This window comes from Lethenteron reissneri, chromosome 13, assembly GCF_015708825.2.
Source record: "Lethenteron reissneri isolate LAM-NWPU_2019-01 chromosome 13, ASM1570882v1, whole genome shotgun sequence".
In the NCBI taxonomy this organism is placed as follows: domain Eukaryota; kingdom Metazoa; phylum Chordata; class Hyperoartia; order Petromyzontiformes; family Petromyzontidae; genus Lethenteron; species Lethenteron reissneri.
In genome coordinates this window covers 5,427,441-5,446,620 of record NC_083791.1, presented here as the reverse complement: position 1 = coordinate 5,446,620, position 19,180 = coordinate 5,427,441, and the positions used below count along the sequence as shown (strand labels likewise).

The 19,180-nt window shown below is 46.8% G+C and overlaps 1 protein-coding gene across 1 annotated transcript; it reads right to left on the bottom strand.

Moving 5' to 3' along the window:
• Positions 1–16: 16 nt before the first annotated feature.
• Positions 17–18,209, bottom strand: LOC133342027 (glutathione S-transferase 1-like). The gene is made up of 5 exons (XM_061550901.1): positions 18,056–18,209; positions 6,633–6,835; positions 5,383–5,530; positions 4,339–4,468; positions 17–2,759 (listed from the first exon to the last, which is right to left on the bottom strand). Exons 1-5 carry the CDS (start codon positions 18,080–18,082, stop codon positions 2,602–2,604), a joined length of 666 nt encoding a protein of 221 aa, XP_061406885.1. The 5' UTR covers positions 18,083–18,209; the 3' UTR covers positions 17–2,601.
• Positions 18,210–19,180: the final 971 nt, after the last annotated feature.

The window sequence follows — 19,180 nt, the reverse complement described above, 5'->3', positions numbered from 1 at the left end:
TGCACAAGGGTCGCGCTTCGTGAAAATGTGTTTATACAGTGATGACAGATCCTACATTCAGGTTGCGTGATGACTTACATGATACAGGATGCACATGGATGTCCATAGTCTCTATACAGAAGCTTAGGTACCATTGTCCTCAAGGAATGTTTACTTATATGGCCATTTCGTAACTTCTTACAACTAGAGTACTTGTTATCATCATAGCACCACATAGTCGAAGCCTCTTTGAGTTGAGGCATTTGCCAGGTTGTGAAAGCTTCATATGGCGAAAACAGTTTGCAAGCCGTCGCAGGTAGGCGCCCCACTCGAGTGCCATTGTGTACACACGTGACCGTTTGTCACTCGGATCAAAGCTGGCCCCAGAACTCAGTTGGTTGCCAATTTTGCCTGGGCTTGGCCACGTATCAGAGACAGTCACAAGGAACTCCTGCCGCAACAGGGCAAAGACGAGCCATCCGGGGATGGGGAGGCACCCGCAAAACTCACCCCGCCATGTGACTGACACTTAAGATACAGCACAGTATTTGCACACTATTGAGTGTTTGGTTTCGACTTCGCAATGAAAAGCTCACTGCTGTTGAGATAAACTATTCTGCAAACACCGCAGCAATAGCCAGATTTGTAAAGTTTCACATTGCCAGGCCTGGCTTGATGTTGAGTTGACAATACAACACAAAAAAAACACAATGTTGTTCATGATCAACGCATAGGTGGGTTTTCTCTTTGGTTAAAATAAAAGGGAGACATGTATTTCAAATAATCCATTAATTTGTTATTTACACAATTACACTCGTAAACATTATCTGAGAAAAAAAACGTGTTTTTAATGTTTAGTCGTGTATTATTACAAACCTTACATGGGACCCTCACATCATTGGTTAGTTACTCTTTTAAACTTTATTCATGACCATGTCATCGAATTAAACTGAATGGAAATCCTACGAAAAATTATATTTGAGTATGGTGATTGTGTCTAAAATGTCAGGTCATCTAAAGAGAGGACATGGCCCTGGGCTATTTGATAAGTTACGGGGGGCGTGAAACCTCAACATGCCAACTGCTCTAACTCTTACAAAAGCGCTCAAACTCCATTGCGTTACATAACTGGACTTAACCCAGGGCGGGTTGTGGGTCGTGCTGTATATCACTGCCGGTCTCAAATCCAGGATTTGCGAACACAGCCAGTGACCGTATAGGAATGAGTTCTTATTTCATACGTGAAGATTGTACCGTGCATATCGACACATTTGTCTTGCCGCAGAGCGGGAATAAGATCATTCCCCCCTTCACCTGCTTGTCTTCTGCAGGAAAACAAAAGGAAATCCGTGTAGGCAATGGACCAGATGAGATTTTGGTTACCACGAGTAGTGGAACATATTTAGAGTTACCGGGTTCTCTATATGGCTTAGTCAAAGGGGATTATGCAATAACATAAAATATTGTTATTGGCATTATTCGGTTTTATTGCCCATTTAAAAGATGTTGGTATAACTCAAGTTTTGCCATCTCAGGTGGTATCAATGAGAACAATGTTTGGTCTGGGCCCAGAGACTATGATATTCTTTCGAGGGCAGCAATTCATATGGAGAATATACAATATATCAGGCATGTAACCAATGTAACCTTGCGCCCAAATCCAACAGCATGTGATTCGCATAAGTTGTAACTAATCTACTCTCATGCACAATTCAAAGCACGTGTCATAAGTGTCAAAATACAAATTAAACAATGACTCGATGTGCCGTGCGGCTCCCACGGTAGTGAGATGTCAACTACCTCGCCTGGTATCCAGGTGGATCGTGGGTTTTATCCCGACGCCGACGCCTGTATATTTGGAGTTTGCATATTCCTCCCTGTGGTTGCGTGGATTTTTTATACGGATCCTCCGTTTTCTCCCTCCACATTTAGAATCAGGGCGTTTTCAGGTATTTTGTCCGCTATATATTTCAACGTGAATAGCCACTTAGTTGAGCTATGATTTGTGGCCAGGTCGCTTCTGAAAAAGAGCTGCTATAGCTCAGTGGTAAAATAAAAAGTTTAAAATAGTTAAGTTTCATTACTTGCCTATAAATAATCTCAAAGCATATCCACTCCCACTGTGAGTCTGAACCGCAGCACGAATTTCAATGCCCTTCGCATTGAATCACAAAACGTGCGTGGCAAACGAAGTCGCGTTGTACACTTTGAGTCGCATTCAATCCAATTCTCAACATTTTGGGTTTTTTTTTCTCTCCATTACAACCATTTAAGAAACCCATTGCCTGTACCACCCCGGCCGGTGAACAGCAATCGTAGAATTCTAGATTTGAAGCTTTCGTGACTGCAAGGATTCATATTAGGTTTTTTCGGTAAAGTCACGTAGGTAAAAAATTAAAATTAATAAAAGTAAAATAAAAATAAAATAAAAATCACGACGTTTCGGAGGCAACACAAGCTTCCGTCTTCAGACGGAACCGTCACAGCACGATAGCTGTAATTTTTTACCTACGTGACTTTACCAAAAAAAACCTAAGAATAGCAATCGTAGAACCCTAAAACGCGCCCAGACCCGGACCTCGGTAGCTGGCCGGCCGCGCTCCACGTTTGGCCGACGCTCGGCTACTGCATGGATTTCTTGAAGTCCTCCAGACCCTGGTTGCACTCTCCGTAGTACGTCAGCTGCTTCATGCGCCCGATCCACGCGACGAGTGACGGGTACGACGCCAGGTTGTATGCGATGGGCTCCAGCATGCTCACGTCCGTCACCATGCACAGGTCTGGCGGTGGGGGAGGGGGTGTGCGTGACGGGGGTTGTACACACGTTGAACTTCTTTCGCACCGTACGTAGCCAACCATGCTCATCGGAGGTGCGGGGGAAGGACAACAAACTAAACGCACACAACGCAGTTCTGAAGAAATTGGTTTTCAATCTAGATTTAAAAGTGCATGGCTACAGTGGCATCCGAATATCACAAGTGTGGATGAAGCCAACCTCCCTCTAAGTCGCCACCATCGTTAGATATATTTAAGTCGATCTTGAAAACTCGCCGCTTTAAACTGGCCTTAACCCCCGAGTTTTGTGCATTTACCCTCGTTCTCCATAATCGAGGTTTTTGGGTTAGATCGCGTAAATATAAATGCGTCGTTAAACCCGCCACCACCCAGCTATGTCGAGTGCTGTTAAACTACCCTCAAATCTAGATTAAACTACTCTCGTTCTACACTATGAGACCTCCTTTACCAGTGGCAAAATATAGTAATAGGTTTTTACCCTTTCAACTGGTACAAAAACTGACACCTTTATACAAGGGATCATGTTTGCAATAACCACAACACAAGCAGTCAAAATGCAAACAAAAAGAAACAACTCTGATAATGATATGCATTGTTCTTGAAGTCATCTGGTCCAACACCAATTGAGACGAGGCTCTAAGAAAAGCTGTCTCGGGTGTGGACCAATTAACTTCAAGGACAGTGCATATCATTATCAGAGTTGTTTCTTTTTGTTTGCATTTTGACTGCTTGTGTTGTGGTTTTTGCAAACATGACTCCTTGTAAAAAGGTGTCAGTTTTTGTACCAGTTGAAATGGTAAAAACCTATTACTACTACCCTCGTTCTGTTTATTTCCTGCTTTCCATGCACGGAAGGCATTGGGATCTATGGATAAAATGTGCCTTACAAGTGTAAATTATTGTTATTATCAGTCTCGCGATGCAACAATCCACCCAGGTGCCTGCACATGAACCGGGCTAAGCTCGCCATCTCCACGATGGACGTCCTTTGCGTGCCGTTCCCACCTTTGCCTGCCACTTAGCAATCACTGTCACCGCCCGGCCGTCATTCCTGAGAGCGACGTGTCTGCGCTGGCCCACTTGACTTAACATCTCTCTCTTACCCCTTTGCCGTTCTGATGACGTACGCGTACGTGCACGTCATCGGAACAGAGAGCGGAATAAAAACTAAAATAAAACAACTTTCTCGGTACCGGGGCTCCCGCAAGGCCATGCGGGAGGGCACGTGGCACGCCAAACCGCTGTGCACGTTCCGAAATTCAGAAGGTGGACGGGACCTCCCCCACCCTTTAACTTGCCATCGTCTCGGAACAGGAAAGGGAGGTTACTTGTGTGTGTCCTCTAATGTAGGTGTTCGTCTTTCTTGTCTCAATGCAATTCCACGCACGCCCCTTTCCACCCTTTCTCTGAAGCACTTTTCAGCCTCAGTTCCAATTTCTTTGCACATGTTTCTTGATCAATCGAACTGTCACAATTAGGGCCCCTCAAACTCCGAGGCCATGGGCTGCAGCGCCTAAAGGCCCAGCCTCAAATCAGCTCGCAGAGCCGGCCAGAGAGTCTCACCTGCGATGGTCATGTGGTTTCCTGTCAGGTACTGGTTTGCCTGCAGGGTTTTTTCGAGGAACTGCAGCGCCTCCTTCACCTTGGTCTCCTTCTCTGGGTCAGCTGGCTTCTTCTGGAACAGCTGAGGGCGCTGCATAGCCAAGACAAACGCGCGCACATACACACACAGACGACAACTATCATCAACACAGCCTTTAAAACAGAATGTTGCGGCAAGTGCTCTCGCGAGAACCTGTTAAGGCCAGCATTTCGTGCGATACAAAGACGGAGGCAGATACGCATACATATGAAAACACAAAGACAGGCGTGCAAAAAAAATCACATAGGACACATACATAAAAAAATGATATAGACACAGACACGCACAAAATACACAGTTATGGGTAACTGATACCATTATTATCATAGAATTTTTTTTATTTTGTGATTGTTTTGATTTTCCACGAAAGTCTCGCCGAGTCTCAAGAATTTTGTCAAGTTGTTTGGAGGTGTGCGGAGTGCATGTTACTGGTGCTGTGTGTGTAATCCCAATTGCAGGTTATTCTCCATGTTCTGGCCAATACCAGTTCGAGTGAAAATTCCATCAAAAGTGATCTTGCATCGCACCTTGGACAGCGATAGTCGCAGCAAATCACCGTGAAGGGTTACACAACGGCAGGATCCGTGTTTTCACTATGAGAGGGGTGCAACAAAGATCCCCCGTATAGCCTTAACAGACCGTTGGGGCAAGTGCTGTTAGCGAGCACCTATGAAGGCCGGCACGGTGGCACATGAAAGGGGTGGGTCGCCAGCACCACGCCGGACCGCCTTTGTCTCCCCGGTGGCGACGTTTACACACCGCACCACAGTACTCACTCGAGGCTGAGTCGACCTAGGGGAGGCCCAGTCGGCCCGCTTCACATAATCGTCACCGGCGTCGGTGTCCGTGAGCGGGAATCGAACTCGGGTCGCGGCGTTTCGCAGCGCAGCGCTAACCGCTGTCACCACCACCACCACCACCTACCAAACCCCTCCGTGGGAGCAAATTGGTACGTTCACACTGACCATGTACTCCACGATGGCCTTGTTCACTGTGCTCAGGCTGATGTTGAGCATGAGGTCCACGCGGGCGCGGGCAGCTGCCTCCCGCGGGTAGAGGGCGTCCGCCTTCTTGGCGCCATACTTGTTCACCAGGTACTGCAGGATGGCGCGGCTGCCGTGTGGAACGGGGGGGGGGGGGTAGAGAGGTCAAAGACAAAGAATATCCACCCCCCCCCCATCAGTGTCGGATTATCCGAGTATCAAAAGTAGCTACAAATGCTACGGGGCCCCGCACTTTCAAGGGCCCCGCGCTAAATACTTTAAAGCTATCAATTCCTGTTCAGTGATTCTGCACTTGCTCTATTACTATAGTACTATACCGCCTTCAACTTTTATAAACGACCGTGCCACCTCGAATCCGCTCCTCCCTGTGTCTCTTCTTTGCCCCGTCGGGAGCAGGACGAGGCTCTCTGGCTGTGCGCGTGTAGGCAGGCACCTGCCCGCGATGCTCTTTTGGTAACGTAATTCTTTTATTTTTACTTCGAGCCCAATTGTGCCACTATCTCGGTAGCACAGAGAAAGTGCATCGTGCCTCCGCAGAAAAGCCGATGTCACAGAGCTGCCTCTGAGGTCCCTTCAAGTGGCCTGCGGTGCACACGCCGAAGCGAGCAGCACGTTCCGATCCGCTCGACAACAGGAGGGTCAATTTTGTCACGTGACGGTCAAGCCAACAATTCGTTCTCGAAGCTGGAATGTCGCCAAATTTAACAACGAAAAGAAGCGTAAAATAAACATGTGCGCGGTCATTGGTGACCGGGCTGAGACCATCAAGATCACTACATTTAAGCACCCAGTTCAATCACAGGTGTCAAAGTCTCGTGTCTCCTCGTCCCACGCATCTATGCAGTGCCCCCTACCCTACCACCTCGTGTCCCTGTCCCTACCACCGCGTGTCCCTGTCCCTACCACCACGTGTCCCTGTCCCTACCACCACGTGTTCCTGTCCCTACCACCACGTGTCCCTGTCCCTACCACCACGTGTCCCTGTCCCTACCACCACGTGTCCCTATCCCTACCACCACGTGTCCCTGTCCCTACCACCACGTGTCCCTATCCCTACCACCACGTGTCCCTATCCCTACCACCACGTGTCCCTGTCCCTACCACCACGTGTCCCTGTCCCTACCACCACGTGTCCCTGTCCCCTACCACCACGTGCAGCCGAGCGCTGTGCTCCTACCCCCCCACGCCACCCTCATCCACACGCCCCTCACCTCTCCCAGAGTCGCAGGCCGCCGTCGTCGATGACCGGCACGGTGTGCATGGGGCTGATGAGCTGGAAGTCGTCCTTGAGCTGATCGCCCTTCATGAGGTCGACGACGCGCAGCTCGGTGCTGAGTCCCAACTCGCGGCACAGCATGAGCACGGCTCGGCACGGCGCGCTCATGGGGAACCAGTAGAGCACCAGCTGGCTCGCCTGGCGCGCACGGAGACGGAGCCGCGTGGCGGCCACTCGCCGGTTAGGTACGGGGGGTTTCGTGGGAGACAAGCCCCCCCCCATTCCCCATCAATCCCCAGGTTAGGGGCCGTCCATAAATGACGTCACGCGATTTTGGAATATTTTTGATCCCCCCCCCCCTTCGTCACACGGCGTCACAAAAAGTCAGACCCCCCCTCAAATATGACGTCACAAAGCTCTGTTCGCCCCCCCCCCCCCCCCGCAAAAATAAAACATGCTTCAAATCGCTTTAAACTATTGTCATTGTAGTGCGTATTTAACGTGGCGCTGCACTCTGATGTTGTAGGAGAAACCATTTATTAAAAAGTCTATTTAATTAAGTAGAACGTGTTGTCTATATTTATTTAAAGTTGCGCATTTTGATGTGACGTCACATTTCTCAACCCCCCCCCCCCTTGTCACACATCGTCACAAATGTCTGACCCCCCCCCCTAGGTGCGTGACGTCATTTATGGACGGTCCCTTGCACACACACACAAAGTGCTCGCCCACAAGTGAACCGCGCGATAAACTCGCCGATCTCGTCGAGAAGCGTAAACCGTCAGCATCCTCGTAGAGACGGATTTTTCGCTGACCATCGAGCAAAGACGCTCACCGCCTCGCGCCCTTTCTGCGGCCGTCTGGAGCGCTCTTTCTTCCGATATTAGGAAGCCATTGGAGCGTTGCACTTTTAAATAATGGAGATTGAAAACTCATTTATTTCTAACTTCTTTTTGTGTTTAGCTTGTCGTCCTTCCCCCGCACCTCTGATTAGCACGGTTGGTTATGTACGGTGCGAAAAACAAGTCAAACATACACACGTAATCCGACAAAATCGGAAAATGTCGCCTCGATGCGAGATTGAATATTATTGGGTTTGTTTTTGGAGTAATTCGAACACGTGATGTCGCGGAAATGGCGGCGCTCCCTGTGACGTCACGACCGTGCTTTTGCCCGCCAAAGTTGGTGACGTCACTTGTCGGCGAGGAAATTCGAAAATAATCCCAAGATCGCAATTTTCCACTTGAGGTTGGTCTCACGGCTAACGGCCAACATCGGTGACGATTATCTGAACGGGTCCTGGGCCTCCCCTAGGTCAACTCAGCCTCAATTGAGGACGTGATGCCGTGCGTAGTAGGCGCTGTCGGGTGTGGTGTGCCACAGTGGTGCTGCTCGCTGACTGCACTTGCCCCAAAAAGTCTGTTGAGGCTACACGGGGGATCTTTGTCTTTGGTGGTGGTGGTGGTGGGGAGATGACCACTGAGCCTGATTGGAGGATCGTCACACCCAGGCAGGGGTTGTAACCTTTCAAAGAAGAAGATTTTTTTTTTACTCTTTGGCTCTATTTTTTATTATTTTTTCCTTTCTACGTGACTTTACCGAAAAAAAACAAAGAGTAATTCCTGCAGTCACGAAACCTCCAAATATTTTTTTTTTGTCTTCGACCAAAATCGTTCGAGAGACGTATCACACGCGGGGCTACTTGAACGCAAACACAGTAGCAAGCACACAGAGATGCCAACCCACGCGGTTTAACCCGAATTCCCGTACAGGGGAATTGAGTTTTCAGGTCCATACGGCGTACAGCCGTTTCAATACGGACAGAATAAATAGTGTTGTCTCTTTGTTTGTGTTTCTCCCTTGGGATGGGGCTTTGTAGGATGAACGTTGAGATGTATAAGGGGCACGAGGTGACCCATAAGGTCTAAATTGCTCTATAATAAGCTAGGCACTGATAAGGAGTTGACAGGTATGAGCATGTATACGGCAGGTGACAAACACATTCTGACTTGAATAAACAAAACAGGCGATGGAATAAACTGCGTCTATTTAGCTTCACACCCCCCCCCCCCCCACTTATTTGTTAACAATACAATCTTGATTTGAAGTTTTCGTGACTGCAGGAATCTATTGACTTGTACATTTTGTCGTCACATTCCATGGTGACCCATTCCCTGCCAAATTAAACACATTCTCTTTAAAGTCGAAACGGCTGCCCGCAAAGGAGGCGAGCCGAAGAGCCTCAAGGAGGAAACCCGGACTCACAGCTTGAGACAAAGATACAGATCCCCTGTGTAGCCTCAACATACTGTAGGGGCAAGTGCTGTTAGCGAGTAGCAACCTATGAAGGCCGGCACGGCACGCGAATGGGTGGGTGGCCAACACCACGCCCGGCCGCCTTTGTCTCCCCGGTGGCGATGTTCACACACCGAACCAGGTACTCATTTGAGGCTGAGTCGACCTAGGGGAGGCCCAGAGACCGGTTCAAATCATCGTCACTGGCGGTGTTTGCCGTGAGCGGGAATCGAACCCGGGTAGCCAGGTTCGCAGCGCAGCGTAGCGCTAACCGCTGCACCACCGCTCCCCACAGTGGCTTGAGAGTGACATGATGGAGGAACCAAAGTCATCGGCAGAAGCATCAGCTGAGCGCCTCCTATGTTGCCCTGATAAGCAGGCCTTGCCCCTGTGTGCCATGACTCGTGTTGTACAATAAAGAGGTCCCCTTCAATGTGGGAGTGACCCCGTGTTGTCATTTCATTAATAAAATGTGATGGATATTCATGACGTTGAAAAAAAAAAGAGAGCGGCCGGCCAGCAACAATCGGCGAGCTCCGAGTCGCCGGTCCCGCACCGCGTTGACTGGGGTCGGTCGTGGGTCCGTCCGTCGGTGTGTTGCGAAACGAAGCCAACACCGGCGCAGAGCGTCGCGTGTGTGGACTGACCCCCCACAATGGCTTTTATCTCAGTTTCTAAATAAAGAACTCTTGAAAAGCCTCCTAACCGTCCGCCCAGCTAACGCTCAGATTCAATAACGGGGCGGTGGGGGGGTTAGCAGAAGTACAAACAGTTCTTGCCCAATGGTTAGCCGTGTTTTATTGACTTCTCATTGAAACCCTATCGGCACAAATCACACCTCCCTTTGATTTGTCACGGCTCAGTAAAGACCCTTTGAGTTACGCCACACGCAAAAAACGACAGAGAGAGAGAGAAACACACACACCTAGCCGGGCACATTCACCGCAGCGTCGTAGCCTGCACCCGGGGTACACACAACACGACTCAAGCGAAATGGGTTCAGCTAAAGTGCGCTAAACAAACGCACAGAGAGACCAGAGTCAACGAATGCGTCATGAAACCCGATCATATAACTGTGCCGCATAGATTCTAAATCTGACAAGTTTGATCCCAGTAAGTAGCAGCATCATCAGCGGCAGCATCATCATCAGCAGCAGCACCATCATCAGCAGCAGCAGCATTATCATCAGCAGCATCATCATCAGCATCAACATCAGCAGCATCATCAGCAGCAGCAGCATCATCATCAGCAGCATCATCAGCAGCAGCATCATCAGCAGCACCATCATCATTATCAGCAGCAGCACCATCAACATCAGCAGCACCATCATCATCAGTATCAGCAGCAGCACCATCAACATCAGCAGCACCATCATCATCAGCAGCAGCATCATCATCAGCAACACCATCATCATTATCATCAGCAGCACCATCATCATCAGCGGCAGCATCATCAGCAGCATCATCATCAGCAGCAGCACCACCATCAGCAGCACCAGCATCATCAGCAGCAGAATTATCATCAGCGGCAGCAGCAGCCATGGTCAATCCGCTGCCGCTGGATGAATGCCTCCCAAAAGACGCCACCCTCCTCCTCGCGATGCTGCGTGCGAACTGATTTCATCGCTCCATCTCCGTCGGCTGGTCCCCGTGTTCCATTTCTTGGCCAAGTATCGGTGTTCAAAATATCGGGAAACTTCGTGAGGGGGCCTCGACAGAGACATTTTCGTGTAGATGTCCCCCGGTGTTGAATGACTGTGCAAGGCGCAGGGTCCCAATGGCATTTGGCACGGATTCTGTTGGTTATTCTGCCAAAATAGTGTCCACCCTGTCGTTGCGTTTGACGGGGGAGTCGCTGCATATTGCACGTGGTCAATCGGCTCAATACGCTCGGCATTAACCAATTCTAACAAATGTGCAGCTATTTCTCAATCCACTGCTGGAGTAATGCCCCTGCACGCCGTGCCAGTTGTAAGAGGGTGGGGGTGTTGACCATACTTCACCACTCTGGTCAATGCAAATCGGTGCAAATTGTTGAAAGGGCAGTGAGGTGAGGTCTGGTCACTCGTCAATTATGTTCACCGCAACCAGTAATCGAACTTTGGTTGCCCGGTTCATGGCAGTGGGTAGCAATTCGTGATAACCATTGCACATTGCACCACTAATCGCCCCCAACCAATGTCAAATCTGCAACCTAAACCACAGTGACCTAACACTGCCATTGTTAAGCAATTCAAGTTCTCAAGTTCAGGCACTAAATAATCACAATTGGGGCTTTAATTAGCGTAATAAAATCTCCGTTTACATTGCTCTTTGGAGAGCAGTGCGTTAGAAGTAAGTCAAGGAGGTGGGTCAAGGAAAGAACCAAGTTCAAGTAAAGTCACGTAGAAGGGAAATAATAAAATAATAAAAAGAAAACATAATAAGATACAATTCTCACGACGTTTCGTCCTTAGGTGAATAACAAGCCCTGTTCTTCACTTGAGGACGAAACGTCGTGAGAATTGTATTTTATTATGTTTTCTTTTTATTATTTTATTATTTCCCTTCTACGTGACTTTACTTTAACTTGGTTCTTCATTCCTTAACAAGCCCTGTTCTTCACCTGAGGACGGCTGCTTGCGTTGTGGCCTAAACGTCGTGAGAATTGTATTTTATTATGTTTTATTTTTATTATTTTATTATTTCCCTTCTATGTGACTTTACAGAAAGAACCAAGAAGATGAATCCCTGCAGTCACGAAAGCTTTAAATCGAAATTCAAGTTCAAGTTATTGGGGTCACTGATGCTGTGGGATTTTTTAAAAATTCTTTTTCATCGAAGCAAATCGAGTGGCGATGGGCAGGACGCGCTCGTGAGAACAAGAGACGAGAGACAACAAATTAACCCGTAAAAACAAAGTTTTTCACTATAAATCCTTTATATGCGTGGCCGCTAGAGTCCTCTCGTCCTCTGGCTTGAGATGGCTGCCACCTATGGGTCAGATGATTGCCTGCCACCATTAAGCAATTGGTAATGAAATATAATTAATTTTTTCCTAAAAAGTGTAAAATTTTGGGAAAAAATTTTCACAAATTAATTGTCACGCACAACGAGTCTGTGTGCAAAATGTCAGCTCGATTGGATCACGGGAAGTGGGTTAAAAAACGACCGAAAGATTTGCACGGTCGTAAGCGCGCAAGCAAGCAAGCAAGTGAACTTAATATAAAGGATTTAAAAAGATTGAAGTCCGGAGCGGAGAATGAGACCAGGGAAGTCGTGGCCGAGGTGAGACGGTGAAGAGGAGGGGATGCGGCAACGAACTTTGACATTAAACAAGGAAATAAATCGGAGCACATTCGTGCAACAAGAAACCTGTCAAGGCCCCTCCACCACCTCCACCACCTCCACCCGGGTAAGCGCAGCAATTACATTTCAAATTCCCACCCTGGAGCTGAACGAGAACACGCGCGTGGATGCCTGGCGCGTTACAGACGAGGGTCCGGCCGCTGTGTGAACGTGACGGGAGTTTCGATTTAAAGCTTTCGTGACTGCAGGGATTCATCTTCTTGGTTCTTTCGGTAAAGTCACGTAGAATGGAAATAATAAAATAATAAAAATAAAACATAATAAAATAATTCTCACGACGTTTCGGCCACAACGCAAGCAGCCGTCCTCAGGTGGAGAACAGGTCCTCAGGTGGAGAACAGGTCTCTCGAGAAGACAGACACGAGCGCGTCCTTCCCACCGCCACTCGATTTGCTTCGATGAAAAATAATTTAAAAAAACAATCCCACAGCATCAGTAACCCCAGTTACTTGAACTTGAATTTCGATTTAAAGCTTTCGTGACTGCAGGGATTCATCTTCTTTGTTCTTTCGGTAAAGTCACGTAGCAGGCTTGGACAGCCCTGTTCTTCACCTGAGGACGGCTGCTTGCGTTGTGGCCGAAACGTCGTGAGAATTATTTTATTATGTTTTATTTTTATTATTTTATTATTTCCCTTCTACGTGACTTTACCGAAAGAACCAAAAAGGTGAAGGGAGTTGGCAACGCATTTGGGTTGGTGCCGCGGGCGATCCTGCAGCCAAAGTCTATGGGGTCAGCGAAATAATAAACCGTGGGACAAGTGGCGGGTGGGGGAGGGTGACTGCAGCGCACGGGAGAGAGTTTGTGGACCGATTGAGTTGAAGGACTTGGACCTGCAAGGGCTGTAAACTCAGTTGTCGTCTTACACAAATCGTCGTGGGTGAGAGTGCGTGTTCTCATTTCACGCGGAGAGAGAACATCTGAATCTTTTTTCGCTCCGGAGAAATCCGATGAGCCATGAGAGCGCTTTGTTTCACAGGTGTCCGGTAGGGCCGGGTCAGAACGTTACAACAACAAAAACTAAAAAAAACTATCGGAGTACAAAGTATAGGAATCAAATCGCTAAAACATACAAGATATGTCTATTAAACAGCACTAATCAAAGTTGTAATAGATCAGAGTTAACGTGTTTATTAAACTGAGCCAGGTTTATTCCAAGAGCTTGCGGGAAAGAGATGATGGTAAAAGGATAAACTACTCAACTTTAACAGAAATAAAATAATAATAAATGATTTATTTTCATTTTCGTAAAGTCACGTAAGTAAAATATACCAGAAATAAAATAATAAAAAATGATTTCTCATTTTCTGATTATTAATTTTCATTTATTATTATTTTATTTCTATTATCTTTTAACTACGTGACTTTACCGAAAAAAACCTAAGAGTATGAATCCTTGCAGTCACGAAAGCTTCAAATCTAGAACTACTAAACTTAGTTTTTTTCTTTCATTTTACCAAGTAAGGCCCACTGGACTATTGGCTTGTTTTTTTAGAAGCGACCTGGCCGCAAATGATAGCTCAACGAAGCGGCTTATCGTGTGGAAATTTATAGCAGCCGAACAATTTGAACACTTAATGTTGAGGGGGAAAACCCGGAGGACCCCCCGGACACAACAAAAAATAAATCCACGCGACCACGGCGAGAGAGACACACAAACTCCAAATATAGAGGCGGTCAGGGTCGGGATCAAACCCCACGACCATCTGTATACGAGGCGAGGTAGTTAACATCTTGAATTTAGTTGCGAACATTCTCAACCCTCCCACCCACCCACCGAGACTGCCACTGATGTTTGAATACTACACCGCAGCCTCCCTGCCATTGACGGGTCGCTTCAATTGCTTAGTATCTGTTCGCCCGCGTGCAAACACAACGCAGTGTGTGTGTGTGGCCACTCACAGCAGATACAACAACAAAGCGACAATTGCTGCGACTCTTGATAATAATAATGTCTTGTCGCTGACAGATGTTGTTTATTAGCTTGCTGTCGCTCTCGTTTGAATTGTTTTGCTTGCTCTTGCGCTTTGCTAGTGGCGAAACGCTCGGCTGCTGCTGCTACTGCTTCTGCTGCTGAGCTAACAACCCAGCCCGGGACCGGTCATCTTTGTACCAACGGCTCAGCAGTTGCTAGGACGCTGCACACAACACGGATCTGCCGCTCCCATTTGGCATACCGGTTGTCGTTGTCGTTGTTGAGAAGAAGGAAAACAAGTAATACGTAGGCTTTCGCGACCAATATTATTCATAATATAGGTTTTTAGGTTTAGATCGCGTTATTTATAAATGTGTCGTAACCCTCCACCACCCGACACGGCCAAACAGTAAAAAAATGTGTCACGTTTTCAAAGGACAAATTAATTGACTTCTTTAGCCCACCGGTGTGCTGAAGAGAGAATCAACAGCATTTTTAAAATTTAAGTAGTACGACGTTTCGCTGATAATTACAATCAGCTTCATCGGGCAAAAATGGTGAAGCTTAAGACCGGAAGCAACAGGAGAGCTTCACCATTTTTGCCCGATGAAGCTGATTGTAATTATCAGCGAAACGTCGAACTACTCACATTTTAAAATGCTGTTGATTCTCTCTTCAGCACACACCGGTGGGCTAACGAAGTCAATTAATTTGTCCTTTGAAAACGTGACACATTTTTTACTGTTTGGCCGTGACGGGTGGTGGAGGGTTATGACACATTTATAAATAACGCGATCTGACCCAAAAACCTTTATTATGAAAAACAAGTAGTGTTAAGATTTTTTTTTTAAATACGCTTTAATGAAATGTACCGTACGAGAAATGGAAGAACTCCACGACTCCTGGAAGTGGCCCCGAAGCTTGCCATAACGTAAGGAACCGTGGTAAATTACAGCCAGTTGAGCGTGGACAATTAGACCCAAGCCGAAACATAACATATAAAAAAAATGTTTAAAAATATATTTTTTATGATAGAATATAGTATTGTCATCAGTATGACATAAGTATACCAAGTTTGCAGTCGATACCACATTGGGAAGTGGGTTAAAATTGAGTTACAAGATTTGAGGAGCTACATCATGGGACCTCCTTTGCCAGTACAAAAATATACTAAATAGGGTTTTCCCCTTTTTTTCTGGCAACAAAACTGACACCGTTTGCAAGGAATCATGTTTACATTAACCACAATACTTGCAGTCAAGTGCAAACAAAAAACAATAATCTGATCATTTATGCATTGTCCTTAAAACGTATTGGTCCACACCAGAGACAGCTTTCTTTAGAGCCTAGTCTCATATTGGTGTTCGACCAGATGACGCCAAAAGGCGCACGGATGCATGCAAGAATCCACGTGCGCCTTTTGGCGTCATCTGTGGTTAATGTAAACATCTTTCCTTGCAAAAGGTGTCAGTTTTGTTGCCAGAAAAAAAGGGGAAAACCCCTCTCAGTAAGATTTGAGGATACAACAACAACGACAACAACAACAACGACAGACATAGTGAGTTAAAAGAAAGCGTGTAGTAATAAAAAACACAAAATAGCGATTCTAAAGACGTCTCCTTTGCGGTGGGAAACGCCGGCCGGAGGTGAGAAACGATGGTGAAGGTTGCTGTAGGTCAGGGGGAGTCGGCACGCTGCGGGTCTCCGGATCCGCATGCGGTGGTGGCTCTTGATGGACTTGCCTCGTGACAGCTATTTTATTGAGGAACCCCTCCGTCTCGTGTTCACCACGCGGCGCATCGCGGCTCTTGAAATAAATGCTTTTGTTTTACCCGAATATTTTTTTTAAAAATGGCTCGTCTTGTTATTTTGGTTGCCGACCCCGGTTCGAGACGTTTCGGACACGGGCCAAACACAAGATTTGATAAGGGGGCCGGGGGTGAGGGGTGGGGGGGACCAAAGCACTCGGATAAAGTCCAAGCATACGAACGACTTAAAAAAAACCTCAAAACTCCACACGGATGCATGCAATAATCCATCGCATAGTCTCAAACAGTATTAAACCAGAGGACGCCAAAAGGGGAACAGCTGTTTGAGACGAGGCTCTTGAGAAAGCTGTCCCTGGTGTGGACCAATCAGTTTCAAAGACGATGCATCGTGTTTTTTTGTTTGCATGTTCACCATGCAGACATGATTCTAGATTTGAAGCTTTCGTGACTGCAAGGATTCATACTCTTAGGTTTTTTCGGTAAAGTCACGTAGGTAAAAAATAAAATTTAAAGTTAATAAAATTAATAATGGAAATAAAATAAAATAATAAATCACGACGTTTCGGAGGCAACACAAGTCTCCGTCGTCAGGTGGGACCGTCTTCATGCAGTAATTTTAGCTGTTACGCTCCCACCTGATGACGGAGACTTGTGTTGCCTCCGAAACGTCGTGATTTATTATTATATTTCCACTATTACTTTTATTAACTTTTAATTTTCTTTTTTACCTACGTGACTTTACCGAAAAAACCTAAGAGTACAGACATGATTCTCAACACAACTGTTTTATTGCCAGAAAGGCTAAAACCTATTCTTATATAGCTTAACTGTTGTTGTTGTTGTAAAATTGCAGCTGCCGTGTCAACTATTTTTTAATTTTACCAAGTAAGGCCCACTGAGCTATGTAGCTCTTTTTTTTCTCAGAAGCGACCTAGCTATCACGAATAATCGCCCAACCAAGTGGCAGATCGTGTGGAAATGTATAGCAGCCAAATGACTCTAAACGCGTGACGTTTCTCAATGTGGAGGGAAAAACCGGAGGAAAAAAAATTCCACGCGACCACGGGGAGAACACGCAAACTCCAAATATACAGCAGGTGTCAGCAGGGTCGACATCGAACCCACGACCTCCTGCATACCAGGCGAGGTAGTTAACATCTTTCCACCGTGGCACTGTGCGCTAAAGTGATCCATTAAAGCAACCTTGCTATCTACGGCGAAGTCACTCCGAACGCAGCCGATCTTGTCGGATCCGAGAAGCCGAACAGGACCCGGGTGCCCAGGTGTCACAGGGCACGGGGGGGGGGGTGTGGAGCTGTGTCCAGGAGATGGCAGCGCGGAGTGCGTCACTGCCTTCGTGCGCGCAAGTGGGATACGTTTGGCACAGATGCCCTCTCCCTAGAGGTCGCAAACGGGTTTTGATGCCTTACCCGTACCCGGCCGCACCAGGGTCGCAAATGGGTACCCGTACCCGTACCGGGTACAGGTAGCCGTATCCTACCCGTACCCGTACCCTACCCGAAATGAGTGACAAACGGTTACTCACCAGTGACTCACGGCCTACCCGTACCCGTACCCGGCCGCACCAGGGTCGCAAACGGGTACCCGTACCCGGCTGGGTACGAGTAGCCGGGTATCGGGTAGGGTACGGGTATCGGGTACCCGGTGGCGACCTCTGCCTCTCCCACAAGGGGAATCTCTCTCATCGACAGTGGAATTGGCCAAACATCTCTAAGTATATGACCCTCGTGAGATAAAGTCTTGGGGACTCGACGAAGATTGCCTGGGTAAATAATTGGCATTGTTTAAACGGCTGAATTTAAGCCCATATCAGAAGGTTATATTATGAATAGACGATACATATTTGGCATAAAAACTACTGGTGCACATCATACATCTTTTTTTTTACAGGATTTACATAAAAAATGAAAAAACTAGGATGCAGTTTTTTTTTGTTTTACAAAAGTCACGGACAATTCACGCCGATAATGAAGTTCATGGAAGTTAGCTGACGACATTGTTGCTGGAGTTCCATTGATGATGATTATGATAAAATGACGATTACAATGATGGCGATGATGGCATTCTCACCTGAACTGTGCCAACTTTGTTGCCCATCTTGTGACGTGGAGGGGCAGCGAGTGTGAGCGGGTTGGATCTTTCTTCTCCAAGCAGCAATCTTGTCTTGCCAGCAGCCTGCGACAGCGTGCGTGCGAGTGTGCGTTGGGATTGGAGCTGCCGCTATAAGTTTGTCTCAATGCACGGGGCGGACCCAGGTGGACCGATGCCCAAAGAAGGTACAACCCCCTCTTGCAAGCCCTTCCAAGCCACCACCCCCCACCCCACCCCAACCCAACAACAGACGCTGTAGCCAGGGAAACAGCTTTCTAAAGTCTTTGGAGCACAGCGGGCTGAGAAAGGAAAAATAGATGTAAGAAAAAAATATCAAACTTAACACGTTTACAGCAGGAGATGCTCGGGACACAATAAGTGTCGTTGTTAGCGCGCTGTATTTACATTCGGGGTTTGAGCGCTTGCTTCCAAAGGTAACTGCCGCTCAGTGAACGTACGGACTGCTATAGTTGAAGGTGTTACCTTTATGGAGTTTCGGGATATGCCCTGATATGGGGTGGTTGGTGGTGGTGGGGGGGTGGAATCTCGTTATACACAATAATGCTACATGACTCATTGATCTCGATTTGGCATATTCAATAGCTATTCTCTTTGGCAGATGTTTTATTTAAAGGTATTTGTAAACCCGTTTGATCACCGAATAATACATCTGTAATCAGTGTAATGCATCATCGTGAAAGAATACACTGGTCTACAACAAAAAAACACATTTTTTTCTGGCCTGGACTTTTGCAGCTGTTCTAGACTAATTTCAGGGTGCTGATTCCAAATATGATCTCAAATTTGCTCTATCACATCTCATTTTTATGCTATCGGCATACCCCATTTTCATTGATTTTACCCGAAATTAACTCTGTCACTTATGATTTCAAGTTGTTGCGAGTCAGTGACTGCTTTAGTGTTAAAATATGGTGCTGTATTTTTAGGATAGTGTGTTTATAATATCATTTTATGTAGATATCCACATTTATTTAATATTTTTTCTTCTGCAGTTCTTATTGAAAATGCAATATTTGATATCTCAAAAAACCTGATGTGATAGACAAAAACTGATGCCACATTTGGAATCAGCACCCCAAAATT